Source organism: Marmota monax, unplaced genomic scaffold (assembly GCF_021218885.2).
Source record: "Marmota monax isolate L192 unplaced genomic scaffold, Marmota_monax_Labrador192_F-V1.1 WCK01_AAM20220418_F8-fsc00029, whole genome shotgun sequence".
Taxonomy (NCBI): domain Eukaryota; kingdom Metazoa; phylum Chordata; class Mammalia; order Rodentia; family Sciuridae; genus Marmota; species Marmota monax.
In genome coordinates this window covers 2,772,235-2,785,001 of record NW_026693024.1, presented here as the reverse complement: position 1 = coordinate 2,785,001, position 12,767 = coordinate 2,772,235, and the positions used below count along the sequence as shown (strand labels likewise).

Genomic DNA, 12,767 nt, shown 5'->3' with positions numbered 1-12,767 from the left:
TGCATCTCTTTTCTGTGATCCCGATTTTGGAGTTTGGATTGACACTCTCCATCCTTCCATCCTGTCTCCTCAATTTCAGATACAAACCCAGAGAGAAGCTGAAGGTGAACTTTGGAACCCCAGAATTTCTTGCCCCTGAAGTTGTGAACTATGATTTTGTGTCCTTTCCGACTGACATGTGGAGTGTGGGGGTCATCGCCTACATGCTGTAAGTCCCTGTGCAGGTCTCTCGTATGCTTGGCCTAAATCTGTGCATATTCTAAGAGGTTTAGCTATTTTTGAATAACAGCCCCGATTTAGGTCATTTAAAAATAACAACATACCATACTCTGTGGCTTCTTAGGTTCTGTTGAATCTTGTGGGTGAAAAGAGTGAATTCTCCCCCACCTCATCTGAAAAAGTGAATGTGTGTGTCTTCACAAATCACTTTGAGTGCTGATACCACCTGAAGCTTTAAAAGGAATTAAAAAGAAAGAGAAAGACTTGGTGGTGACACTCCTGGTGTTTGTCTTCTGAGTATACAACAGTACTTTTCTAGCTACAAAATGCTTTAACAAGGAATTACTATCTTTTGAAAATTCATATTTGAGTGTAGCAGCAGCTTTCACAGTTGCCTTTGTTGAATTAGGAGTTCAGTGGGGGAGGTAAATATTTCCTTGTTTGCAATGATATATTATAAAATTATTATTCTCCATTGTTAGGTTATTTTCCCCTTCTGACTTTTAAATGACAGAACCCCAAAAAGCAAACTGTCTGTAAAGGTTTTGAGGCTATTTAAAAAATACTCACTCTGGATCCTGCACCTTGTAGACTTAGCGGTTTGTCTCCTTTCCTGGGTGATAATGATGCAGAGACACTGAACAACATCCTGGCATGCAGGTGGGACTTAGAGGATGAAGAATTTCAGGACATCTCAGAGGAGGCCAGGGAATTCATCTCCAAGCTCCTGATCAAGGAGAAGAGGTAACCTAAGTTCATCTTGTGCTCTGGGAAAAGTAGGGAAACAATATGTACCACTGGGCTTATTAGAATTCATTCCCCTAAAGCCCGGATGCTGGGCTAATCCCAGTGACGGGGAGGCTGAGGCAGGAGGATTGCAAGTTGGAGGCCAGTCAAGTCAGCCTCAGCAACTTGGTAAAATCTTGTCTCAAAACATTTAAAAAAAAATGAGAAGGGCTGGGGATGTAGTTTAGTGGTAAAGCACTTCTGAGTTCAAACCCCAAGAAAGAAAATCATCCCTCTAGTGATATCTAGCAAGTCTATTGAAATCTGGGGCTACTGTGTTCATGAGGCATTTAGGATTATCATTTTATGTCTTTCTGCCTTTTGCAACAAAGCTCTAGCAATCATGGTCTCCTGTTAGGCCCCAAGTTATTCATCTTTAATCCCTTTCACCCATTTAAGCCAAATGCATGGCTCTGGGCAGCTGAATAACCACCATTTCATTTGAGAATCTATTGGGGGCCAGATGCTTTTTGGGGTTCTGTCATTTAAAAGTCAGTTAGATATTATCTCTTTTAGTCACCATCTTGCCTCCTCCTCCAAGAGGTAGAAACTCTGATTATTACTATTTTATCGATGAGACTCTAAGCAGTTGGCCCACAGTCACATGGCTTTTAAGGGGCAGAACTGATACTGAAACACAAGTTGACCTTCCTCCAAGGCCACACACTGAGCTGCTGTGTATTACATGGCCTTCTAGTTTCTCTAATGCTAAAACCACATTCATTCAAAGTTCAGTGGATAAAGAACAATATTGAAATACAGGGACTTGCATCTTAGAATAATAGAGGGAGAGGGACATTGTGATTAACCTGTCAAACATACTATTTCAGATGGCTTTATGCCCAAACCATGTAACAGTAGGTGGTCTTTAGGATTGTCAGAGCCAGTAATACTTGGTTTGTTGTCTTATTGTCTTTTTGACTTTTAGGTCCATTAATAAGCATGACCACAAATCAATAGATTGAGGGATGCTGTGTGGAGTAGGGTAACAGCATGGGTAGTGGGTCTGATGTGGGGCCTAATGGGAAATCCTTTCATTCAAGTATTTCACTGATCATCTACCATAATCCAGCAAACAAATTGGGGCATCCATCTTAGATGTACAAAACCTAGTCCTGCTTTAGTAAATGCATGATCTAATAGAAGAGATAGTTATTTTTAAAAATCAATAATACAAATGTGGTCAACACAAAGATAAGACCAGAATGGAGTCCCTAAAGGGTGAAGACTTAGCCAGGCTAAGAGCATCAGTCTAAGAGAAGGGACAATTTGTATTGTGATTTTCTTTGTCCTTAATGAAAGGGCACAATAATAGCTAAGGTTATTATTATTATTTGCACATTATTGTACTATAGGCAGTGGACAGATAGAAAGTGCCAACCCTATGAAACTTTGGGGGATGAGAAATCCACAATTACTGTGAACCTATTGTACATATATATTATATAAATATATTTGATCGATCGATCTATCTATCCTTTTATGTATTACCTTATTTAACCTCTGGAAAATCCAGTGGTATATGGACATACCATCAGTACTTTACAGATGAGGAAACTGAGGCTGAGAGTCATGAAGCCTTGGGGCTAAGGCAGAGCAGATCCTGAGCAGGACCAGCGACTCCAATGCCTATGCCTTGCTCACCCCTGCAGTCTAAGGGCTTTGTTTAATACCTATGATGCATCCCATAACATTTGTTCGACTGGTTTAGTCTTGAAGTCAATAGTTGGATAAAATAATGTCACATATTACCATGGTAGCATAAATTTCTGGGGTACAAAGATAAAGCTGAAATGTTATTAAAAGTTTTATGATGAGTAAAATGTTATTATTAGCTCTTCAATGTTAAGATTTTAAAAGTCTGACAGTGCAGGAATAATCATTTTTCAGCACTGTCCACTATTGCAATTCTCTGACATCTAATAATGGAAATTTATGGTACTAAACACAATCACATTTCCATCTGTGGTTGGAGGAGGTGAGGAGTTTTTTCTTATTAATAACCTCGGTCTGGTTATGGTCCTGTAATGGTGATGCTGTCAATAATGTCACTAAAGACATATTTCCTCTTCAAATTGATACTTAAATATTTGGCATCTGATGAAGCAATTATATTGACTTAATCCTACAAACTGAAGCTTTATGATTGTTTGAAACTACTGACTTGATATTTTTCAGAAATTGCACTCAGTTGTAGTTTTTATTTTGAAAAGTTATTTTTATGTGATCCATATTAGTACACCAAACAAGTTACAAATTTCAGAATTAGAATGTGATATCATCTTTATTATGGTGTTTATATATGGTTAAGAGAGTATTATTTTCTAAAATTGTATAAACCTCTTTTTGTAGCTGCAAAAGCAGATAGTTTCTTCATAAAGTATTCCTACTTTCTTCGAATAATTATATTAACCATATTTCCTTATCTATTTAACTCTTCAAAACTTCTTTGTTTGAACATTAGTAATACATATACAAAAGACATAATACCTGAATTACTTTTGTAATAATCAATAATCATTGTGGTTTGTTGTTCTCATAATAATAAATATGGGTTTATTCTTCAACTGTTAGGAACTCAATTTATGAGACTCAGATATCACAAGAACTATTTCTTATATTTGGAAGTATTCAATTATTAACAAGAATTTTGATCATTTGTCTTGCTTGCTTTTCCAATGCTGTTACTCTGATTGGATGTGATGGTGACCTCTGCCCTCATCCTCAGCACACAATTCTAGAAAAGATACACTTTACTGTGAATTTGACATTTGGCCATCTGGTCTACCAGCACCAAAGATGAGGGACAAATGTAGACCTTGTTTGGTGTGTTCCTACTAATGAGTTTTTTTCCATTTAGTTGGAGAATAAGTGCCAGTGAAGCTCTCAAACACCCCTGGTTGTCAGACCACAAGCTCCACTCCAGACTCAAGGCACAGGTAACCAGGTTTCTTCCTTTCTTCTTTTTTTTCCCTCCTATTTTCTTGTGTTTTGAGGACATAATGCTACTGTCACCTTAACCTTAAATAATGTTCCTTCTAATGCCTTTTCTCATAGTCTTCAAATCTTGTACTAGTGTTAATTTGCTTAAGGTTCTTTTATTGAGTATTTTGCATTTAAAAAATAATGTTAATTATGGTGTTTATATATGGTTAATAGAGTATTATTTTCAGCATAATTATTTATTATTAAATCATTTTATCCTTTACTAAATAAATCACATCAAAATTCTATGTATATACACACACACCCCATTTGGTGTGTGTGTGTGTGTGTTTAAAATATTATATACATACATAAAGTTTTGGAGAAGATATGCTGATAAACGTTCAGGATAAATCCCTCCTTAAAACAATTCAGTATTATAAATTCTTTGCTTACCTGGTTTAATCTACTCTGGGCACCAAATCTTAACTCTGATATTCAGCTTGGTCTAGATGTCCCTATAAGTATATGTGAAGGAGACTTGTACCACAGACTAAAGACTGAAATATTTGTTACAAATAATTGACCCCATGCTCTGGACTTACTTCTTATAGTGAAATCTTTCTCTATTCCCACTGCCTTACCATTTATATTCTGATTCCTTCATCTATTTCTTTGGCATTGATTTCTTTTTTGAGCTTTAGATTCATATATGCACCTAGGTACAAGATGCTTCTACTTGGATCTTCTCAGCCCTTGCCTTTCCCTACCTCATCTCATCTTCAACCATCCTCCAGAAAAGAATGTCCATTGAGTGGCATCAACTAGACCTCAGGCATCTTCTTTGTTTTCTCCCTCTCCCTCAATTTCCCCATCTCATATTTAACTACCTCCATGTTATGTACATAATATTCCCCAATTACCTCTGGAATCTGCAATTCTCTCCATCTCTGCGGTTGTCCTGGCCTGGGACATTTGTCTCCTGAATTGCTATAGTAGCTTCCTGGCTGGCTTCTCTGACTCCCTCATGCTGTTTCCATCCAAATAATTGTGGATTCTAGAAATAACACAGAAACAGATGAATAATATTTAAGTAACTTTACTTGGGACTTAGGATGCTCAACCAGAAAAGTTGCACAGAGGGACAATAAGCATTCTATGGCTTCAGGTTCCCAGGTGACAGGCCTGATATGTGCATCAGTTAGCGTGGCTTCTGCCATTGCCCCAGTCTGGTGTGTGTGTGTGTGTGTGTGTGTGTGTGTGTGTGACACATTTTTATTTCCTCCACCTTTTCTCCTCATCTTCCCCACTCCCTGGGGTTTTGGAATGGAACTTTTCCCTTGACCAACAAACCTTGGAATGACTATGCTTCAGGTACTCACTTTTTCCACATCCAGTTTTTATTGAAATTAACTCTACTTCTAAATTCAGCATCAGCACTGAGTTTTATTTGTGTCTGAATATACCTTTCCTTGATAATTGGTACTGATGCCAAGTAAAAATAGACTTATTACCTAGCCAGTACCTCACCCAGACTACATAAACTGCTTATTAGGGTGACCAACTTATTTTGAGCCCATTTTCCACTAGTGTATTTTTATCCAAGCTTATTGGTGTCCAAATACACTTTGACGTGGCAGGACAATATAGAAACCACAGTGGAGAATTAATGACATTATAGGATCTAAAAAGTGTTTAAAAATATTTCTTAAACCATATTACAACAACAAAAAAAATCACCTTTTTTGTTATTTCATCCAACTGCTAGCACCTGAGGTGAATAAATATTTCAAGAATAGTGACAATTTTAGAAAAAATATAAATCTCATCATTAAAATTATAATTATGCAGCTCTGTGACAGAGACTGCCCTAACCGCTTTACAAAAACCCTCATGCCAACCCTATGAAACAGGCACCATTTTCATCCCCATTATGTAGATGTGAACACTGAGGAAGGGAGGGTGAGTTCTAGAGTCTGGAGCTGAACTTTCTTGCTCTACCATCCTACTAGGGAAAAGGGGTGTGCACAACGTTTCCAGAATCATTCTTGGGTTGTACATATTTGGTGTTATGAAAAGCCAATATACAAACATTATGTTTTATGTTTTCCAATGAAATACAAGCGAGTATCCCTTATCTGAAATGCTCAGGACCAGAAATGTTTCAAATTTGGGGTTTTAAAAAAAACATTTTTTTGGAATATTTGCATATGAATGAGATATGTTGGGGATGGAACTCAATCTAAACACAAAACTTGCTTATATTTCATATACATTTTACACATATAGCCTGAAGATACTTTTAGTGCATCTTCTTTTTGACTGTGACCCATCACATAAAATCAGATGTAGGATTTTCCACATGTGATATCATGTTGATACTGGAAAATCTTCAAACTTTGAAGCACTTCTGATTTCAGATTTTTGGATTAGAAATGCTCAATCTGTACTGAGACTCAATTTTTTTCAGAAGATTCATTTTTGCAATAATCTTGGTTTGATATGGTCTCTGAATTAAGAATTTACCTTTATATCAAACATTTCTGACCCAAACTACTTATCAGTTTAAATTCTACTTTACTTGTATTTTATGCATTCTTATCTATTTCTTTTAATCGTTTTATGCTTAATAGCATAGGCCTTAATCATCTATCATCAGGCCTAATGATGAGTAAGCCTATCATCAGTCATTTAAGAAGCATGTTCTTTTCTTAGAAATTAAGGTCCTGAAATTCTCTGCCTTCTGTCTTATGCTCAAGATGACATGCAGTGGTTGCATCTTTTCTTATGTTCCCAACTATATGAACATATCCCGTCTCCCATCAGAAACAGCTCTCACCTGGGGTGGAACAAAGCACTCTAAACCTTGAATCAATTAGGACTCTCTGAGTTCCTCCTACAGAACTCCTAAATGCTTTGGGGCCAGAGGAAGGAAATATGAACAAATATGGCATAGTTTCTTTTCTCCCAGAAGTAAGACACTTTCTAACCTTTTTCCTATTCTCTGTGCTACTACCTTAGTTCACGCCCTTTTCTTAATGAACTAATAAAGCATCTATGAGCTAGCTGATAGCCAACCTCCATTCACTCTTTTCCCTAGTCCATCAAGCCATCATTTCCTTAATTACAACCTTGATCATATTACTCCTGGTATTAGTCTGTTTTCTATCACTGTAACAAATACCTGAAATAATCAACTTAAAAAGAGAAAAAGGTTATTTTGGCTCAGTTTTGGAGGTTTCAGTCCATCACCAATTGGTTCCATCACTTTTGTACCTGTGGTGGGAGCACGTCATTGTGGGAGCTCATGGTAGAACAAAGCCTCACCTCCTGGCTGGAAAACAAAAAAAGGAAAAAGCAGAGTCCCATAATCTCCTTTGAGAACCTGCCTCAATGACCTAAAGACCTCCCACTAGGCCCCACCTCTTAAAGATCCCACCACTTCCCAATGATGCCACCCTGTAGACCAAGTCTTCAACACACTGTCCCTTGGGGTGCAGTTAAGATCTAACCTACAGCAATTCCTGGTTAAAAAAAAATCCTCACACCTCCCCCATTATCCACACCAAACCAAACACACTTAGAATGACAGCTGCTCCAATACATCCTAAACTCTTATTTCTTATTTCTGGACTTGTTTCCATTATTCCTTGCAGATCAGTCCAAGTCCTACTGATTAAAGCTGACATCAAATGCCATCTTCTTTATGATGGCTTTTCTACATACCCAGACTGGAGGTTCTCTCTGTCTTCTTGAATCTCCCTGCGGCACTTACATCACCTGGGTCCTTGACTAGGTTAGAACACTTTTGGAAGAAACCTCTAGTGTCTGATTCATCTTTGAAGTCAGTGCAGTTCCAGTATCACAAGTCCTGGCTCTTGCACTTTGTCAAAGTGGGCTTTGACAAAACACACAAGTGTAAAAATAAAGCATAAGTAGGTACAAATTGTATTGATCCTGATTCTGAATAAGAAGGAAGGGAAGTAATAGTGGAGGGTTACAGGAGTGGACATGTGCTCAAGCTGGACTGTGTGTCTGCCAGGAGGTTGTCAGTAACTTAGGCTTCAAGAATGTCTTCTTAAAGGCTGTTTCCCACTCAGCAGGAGATTACTGATTCTCTATATGTCCTCATATCATAAGTCAGGAACTGATGAAAACAGTTCTAATGCTTCCCCCAAATGTCTCCTGGTTTTCCTAGAAAAGGAATCGCAGCTCTGATGCTCAGAACCTCGTGACAAAATAGTCCATGGAAGGCGTCCACCTGCAAGGTTGGTCTTAGGTACCCCCCCACACCCTTTTTTTTTTCACTCTAAGAGCAAAGAAAATTACTCATTTGGGGCTAATCAGGATGGCAATCCAGAAAAGCCCAGATTCAAGAAATCTTGAGAATGTGCTCTGCCTGCCTCTTCCTACAGAGGCATTTGTTCAAGATGTAAGCAAAAAGAATAATAAGAAAGAAATCCAATGTTCCTTGCACAGACATTATGAGAAGCAGAGCCATATGTCAGTTGGGGTGGGGGTGGGGTGATAGAGGGTCCCAGATTGAGATTGCTGTGTTTGCACCCTGATTTTGTCATTTTCTGGTGGAGCAAGCCCAGTTCCCTGTTGGGTGGGTTGGGGACAGTATCACTCATTGGCTGAGCTCATTAGGGGGCTATGATGAGATAATTCAATAAAAACCTGAGAACGGGGACTGGTGCCTACCCACTAATAAGCTCAGGAGATTCCAGTATCTGAACAGAAACTGTCTCAGGTCTTTTCTTTCTTACCATCGTGTAAGCTTAGAGGAAGTGGTACCTTCTTTGATATAGATGGAGAAACTCGGTTTTAGGGACTCAGAAAATAAATAACTCACCCAAGGCCTGGTAGCTAGGAAATGGTAAAGCATGATTTTTTTCTGGTGTCTTGAAAGATAAAGCCCATGTTATTCCCCACTACTTTGTTTGTGAACTTGGCCCCACTCTCTGGCCCCAAGAAAGGCCACTTCCATACAAACTCACATATATTCCCTTCTGACTTAGAGTTTTGTCAGAATTACTAAGGGATAGTTTTGTACATGAATACCTTCTTTTATATTCATAATCTAGAGCCAGGTATGCCTTAGAGGAGAAGACTGAAGAAGTAACACTGCACTGATAAAGAAGAACTTTTAGAAATACCAAGATTACAAAGGGGGACATTGACCCTCTAGCAGGTCATCTCCCTCATCTCAGGCAGCAAGTCCACAGTATCTTGTGCAGTTGCTAAATTTTAACAACTGCACAAGACTTAAGATATACAAGTCTGTGTTCTTGCTGTGCACTGGTCTTAAATACCATCCCCCATTTTTTTTTTCCAGGGCTGGGAATTGAACCCAGAGCCTGTACATAGTAGTTAATCTTAGACTCCATGGTCTGGATCCCTTATTCTAATCTGTATTTTTCTGGGCCTAGGGTTTTCATCTACTTTTGACTGAATATACTCTTGTAAACTGCCTCAAATCTTTTGTAAAATAAGAAGGGGTAGGAATAACTCAGTGCATTGTACTCAAGGTCACAAACCAGTGTTGAGAAAATACTTGGTTTTCCATGTAAGGATCACTTACTTATGAGCCTGTCACTTATTTGGAAATCTATGAACAGTCAGCAGAAGGTTCATGCTCTCAATTTACAAGGACCCTTCTTATTTGTCAAAAATAGCACAGGCATTAAAGTTTTGGGACTCGTAGGAGGTGCCAGGCATGGGTTTCAGCACTCTGAGAGCTGCATTTGCTATGAGTCCTGAGAGCCCAGGGCTCAAAGCAGCCAGGCCTGTGTCTGTTCCCTTTCTCCTCCCTCACCCTCTCCCCCAGAAGCAGTTTTGTCCCCAGTCACCACAAACCCCAAGGGTTTGCCACAAACCACCTTCCCACCAGAAATACTGGAGTCACTTTCGAGGCCTGATGGGAACAAATTCACTGGGTGACAGGGGGGTGCATTCCAAGACTGTCCTGTCGCCAGGGCCTGGCAGGGAAAGAATGAGGAGGAGTGGTGGTAAGAGGACGTAGACCCCCTCCATGACAAAGCTGGCACTTCAATGCAATGGCAAACAGTGTCAGCCTGAATAGTGACAGGACACAGAGGGAAGCTGGTCCCCTGCACAGTTAGATACAGCCTTTGCTGGTACTGGATGAGAAGACCTCTCTGGACTCAGTCATGTCACGTTTGCCTCCTGATGACTACATGGGCTGGCTGCCTTCCGCCCCACTTGACCACAGAAATTCACCTAGGTCTCACCTCAGGCCAAGGGAGAATCGCTTCAGATCCGCAGAACCTAGATGCTTCCTAGTTTACTTTCTTACTTTTTTTTTTTTTTCTTTTGTGGTGCTGGGAGTTGAACTCAGGGCCTCGAGCATACTAAGCAAGTGCTCTACCACTGTGCTACACCCCAGCCCCTACTTATTTAAAAATTAAACCTTAAGATATGAACTCTGGGAGCAAATGCATCTGAAAAGTTTTTTGTTTTGTTTTGTTTTGTTTTTAAATCACTCTTCACAATATTCCCTGCCAGGAGGGTGAGATGAGGTTTTTGGCAAGATGTATTATGAGTGAAACCAAGTTTGAGATAATATTGATTTTAAAAATCTGGTGGTTAAAGATTATGTCTGTGGAAAAAGAACAAGTTCCAGGCCTTATGAATAAGGCATAATCCACAATGTAAATTGAGGCATATAAATCTCCTTCAATTTGTTAGAGGTTTCTTGATGCATCAAAGAAACAGTCCCAAAGTCAACCTGGCGGCACTTGGTTTGTTTCCTCCCTTGCATCTTTTGCCAGCCTCTGAAATATAAATTTCGGACCCCCCTTTAGATCCATAGGAATAATTTAGGGCAGCAGTGTGCAAGCCCTAGGTCAGAGATGTTTGTAAAGTTAAGTGGAAATACGATCCGCCCTCCATGTCCACAGGTTCATGCCTTCAGATTTAACCAACTGTGGGTTGAAAATATTTGGATAAAACAATTGCATCTGTGTCTATATGGACTTTTTTTTCTTGTTATTTTCCTCTAAACAACATAGGATAACAACGATTTACATAGCATTTATATTATACTAGGTATCATAAATAATCTGGAGATGATTTAAATTATGCAGAAGGTTGTGGATAGGTTCCTTGAAAATATTGTGCCACTTTACATAAGGGACTTGATCATCTGCAGATTCTGGTCTCTATGGGGGGTCCTGGAACCATCCCCCATGGATACTGAGAGACAATTGTATTCCCTACGTAGTAACCCGCATTCTCACTTTGATGCTGGAATCAAGCTGACCTGGCCTGGTGGCAACAGTTCAGGAGCTGCTGAGCTCTAGATGAAACAAAGCGGCTTTGTCCCTCGATATTGCAAATAGTGCTAAAATGTCTTGCATAAGCTAAAAATAAAAAAACAACCCGGGTAAGCAGTGCAATCCATCAAGAGGTTTCTTTTCTCCCCCACCCCCCCGCTGCCCCCCCTTTTTTTCTCTCTCTCTCTTTCACATACACACATTCATTATAAAAAAAAAAAAAAGCCATGTGTGGTTTTCCTAAGGGGCACAACCAACTAATTACAATTTTTAAAGTCCTGCTGAATTAACAAGATTCATATTTTGTTTGCTTTGCAGGAAAACTGCTGTGGTTGCTGCTGCTTTGAGAAGACTTGGAAAAAAACCAGCAGTTCTGATGCCTTGACCCCTATGATGACTGGCGGCTATAGCAGGGGGAGCCCTTGAACTTAAACTTGAACTTGGAGTACCTCTGTGAACATAGAGGGGGCACCAGGCACCCATTCTCAGGGGACTCAGAGAGATCCCCACATCCCATGTAGTACACGTTGAGAAGATGTTTCTCGGCCTTCTTGAGTTTTTATTTTTATTTTTGGATGTCAGTTACTGGGACAGGAGGTGCATTATGTTCGTTATTTCTCAGATTACTAGAGCAATTGTCTTGAGATTTATTTGAGATTTAAAAACCTGCAGGATGCATTTAGAGGGAGCAAACAGCTTCTAGTAACTAAACAATGCCACTTGAGCGGTGATCATATTTTCAGAAAAAATACTGTTTGGCAGACCCTTGAATATTATTTCCATTTCTTGTTTTGATTTGTTCCAAAATCAGGTGAAGTCAATGATTAAATAATCTATGTGCTGGCTTTCTTAGAGTTCTGAAGCAAGAGGCAGCAGACATCATATCTTCTGTTTATTCTGATGTCTCCCCCCAAGTGCGTGAGTGTCTTCCAAATGGCTGTTTCTGTTTTCATATTGGTGCAGTGTGTTTTTGCAGCACTCTCCCAGCTCTCCTGTGATGCTCAGCTCATCTGCCTGAAGTACATTCATCTGGGGAGGCGATGTGAAAGTTATCTGCTTATGGTTAGTCCTAAAACTACAGCCTTTAGGAAGAAGTTCGACAGTCATGGGGGCTGTCCGTGAGAATAGCTGGACTTGTGCTTTCTGGAGAAGGACAGTGCTGGCTTCCTACATTGAAGTGACCAGGAAGTAGCTGTCCACTCTCTGTGTCATCAAACAAATAGCACCTACACAGAATCTCATGGGATTTGGGGATTGTAAAGAAAGCAGATACCAAAGATGAGGGGGCTCTCTCTCTCACTTTTTGGGCATGACCATGATTTCCAGCTGTAATCTTCTTATTCCCAAGTTTGTGAACCATTTCCTGACACTTGTTTAATAAGGGACATAAGTGTTACTGCATGTGGTACTTAGGGCCCAGAAAGACACTGAGATGTGAACAACAAAATGTGCATATTATTTTCTTACAAAGGAGAGACAATGCCAAGACCACTGGAGTCCCCTTGCACACCAGCACTCTGCTCACCACTCAGCTTGGGG

At 39.6% G+C, this 12,767-nt stretch overlaps 1 protein-coding gene across 4 annotated transcripts in view; it reads left to right on the top strand.

Annotated features, from left to right (window-relative positions):
* The window catches only part of Mylk4 (myosin light chain kinase family member 4), a 75,446-nt gene extending 63,678 nt beyond the window's left edge, over positions 1–11,768 (top strand). For all 4 annotated transcript variants that reach the window (XM_046453598.2, XM_046453600.2, XM_046453602.2 and 1 more), the window contains 5 exons: positions 80–208; positions 811–963; positions 3,866–3,944; positions 8,129–8,198; positions 11,547–11,768. In XM_046453598.2, the coding sequence (XP_046309554.1) occupies positions 80–208; positions 811–963; positions 3,866–3,944; positions 8,129–8,173 (406 nt within the window). In that variant the 3' untranslated portion in view covers positions 8,174–8,198; positions 11,547–11,768. The remainder of the gene's footprint in view (positions 1–79; positions 209–810; positions 964–3,865; positions 3,945–8,128; positions 8,199–11,546) is intronic.
* The last annotated feature ends 999 nt before the right edge of the window (positions 11,769–12,767 follow it).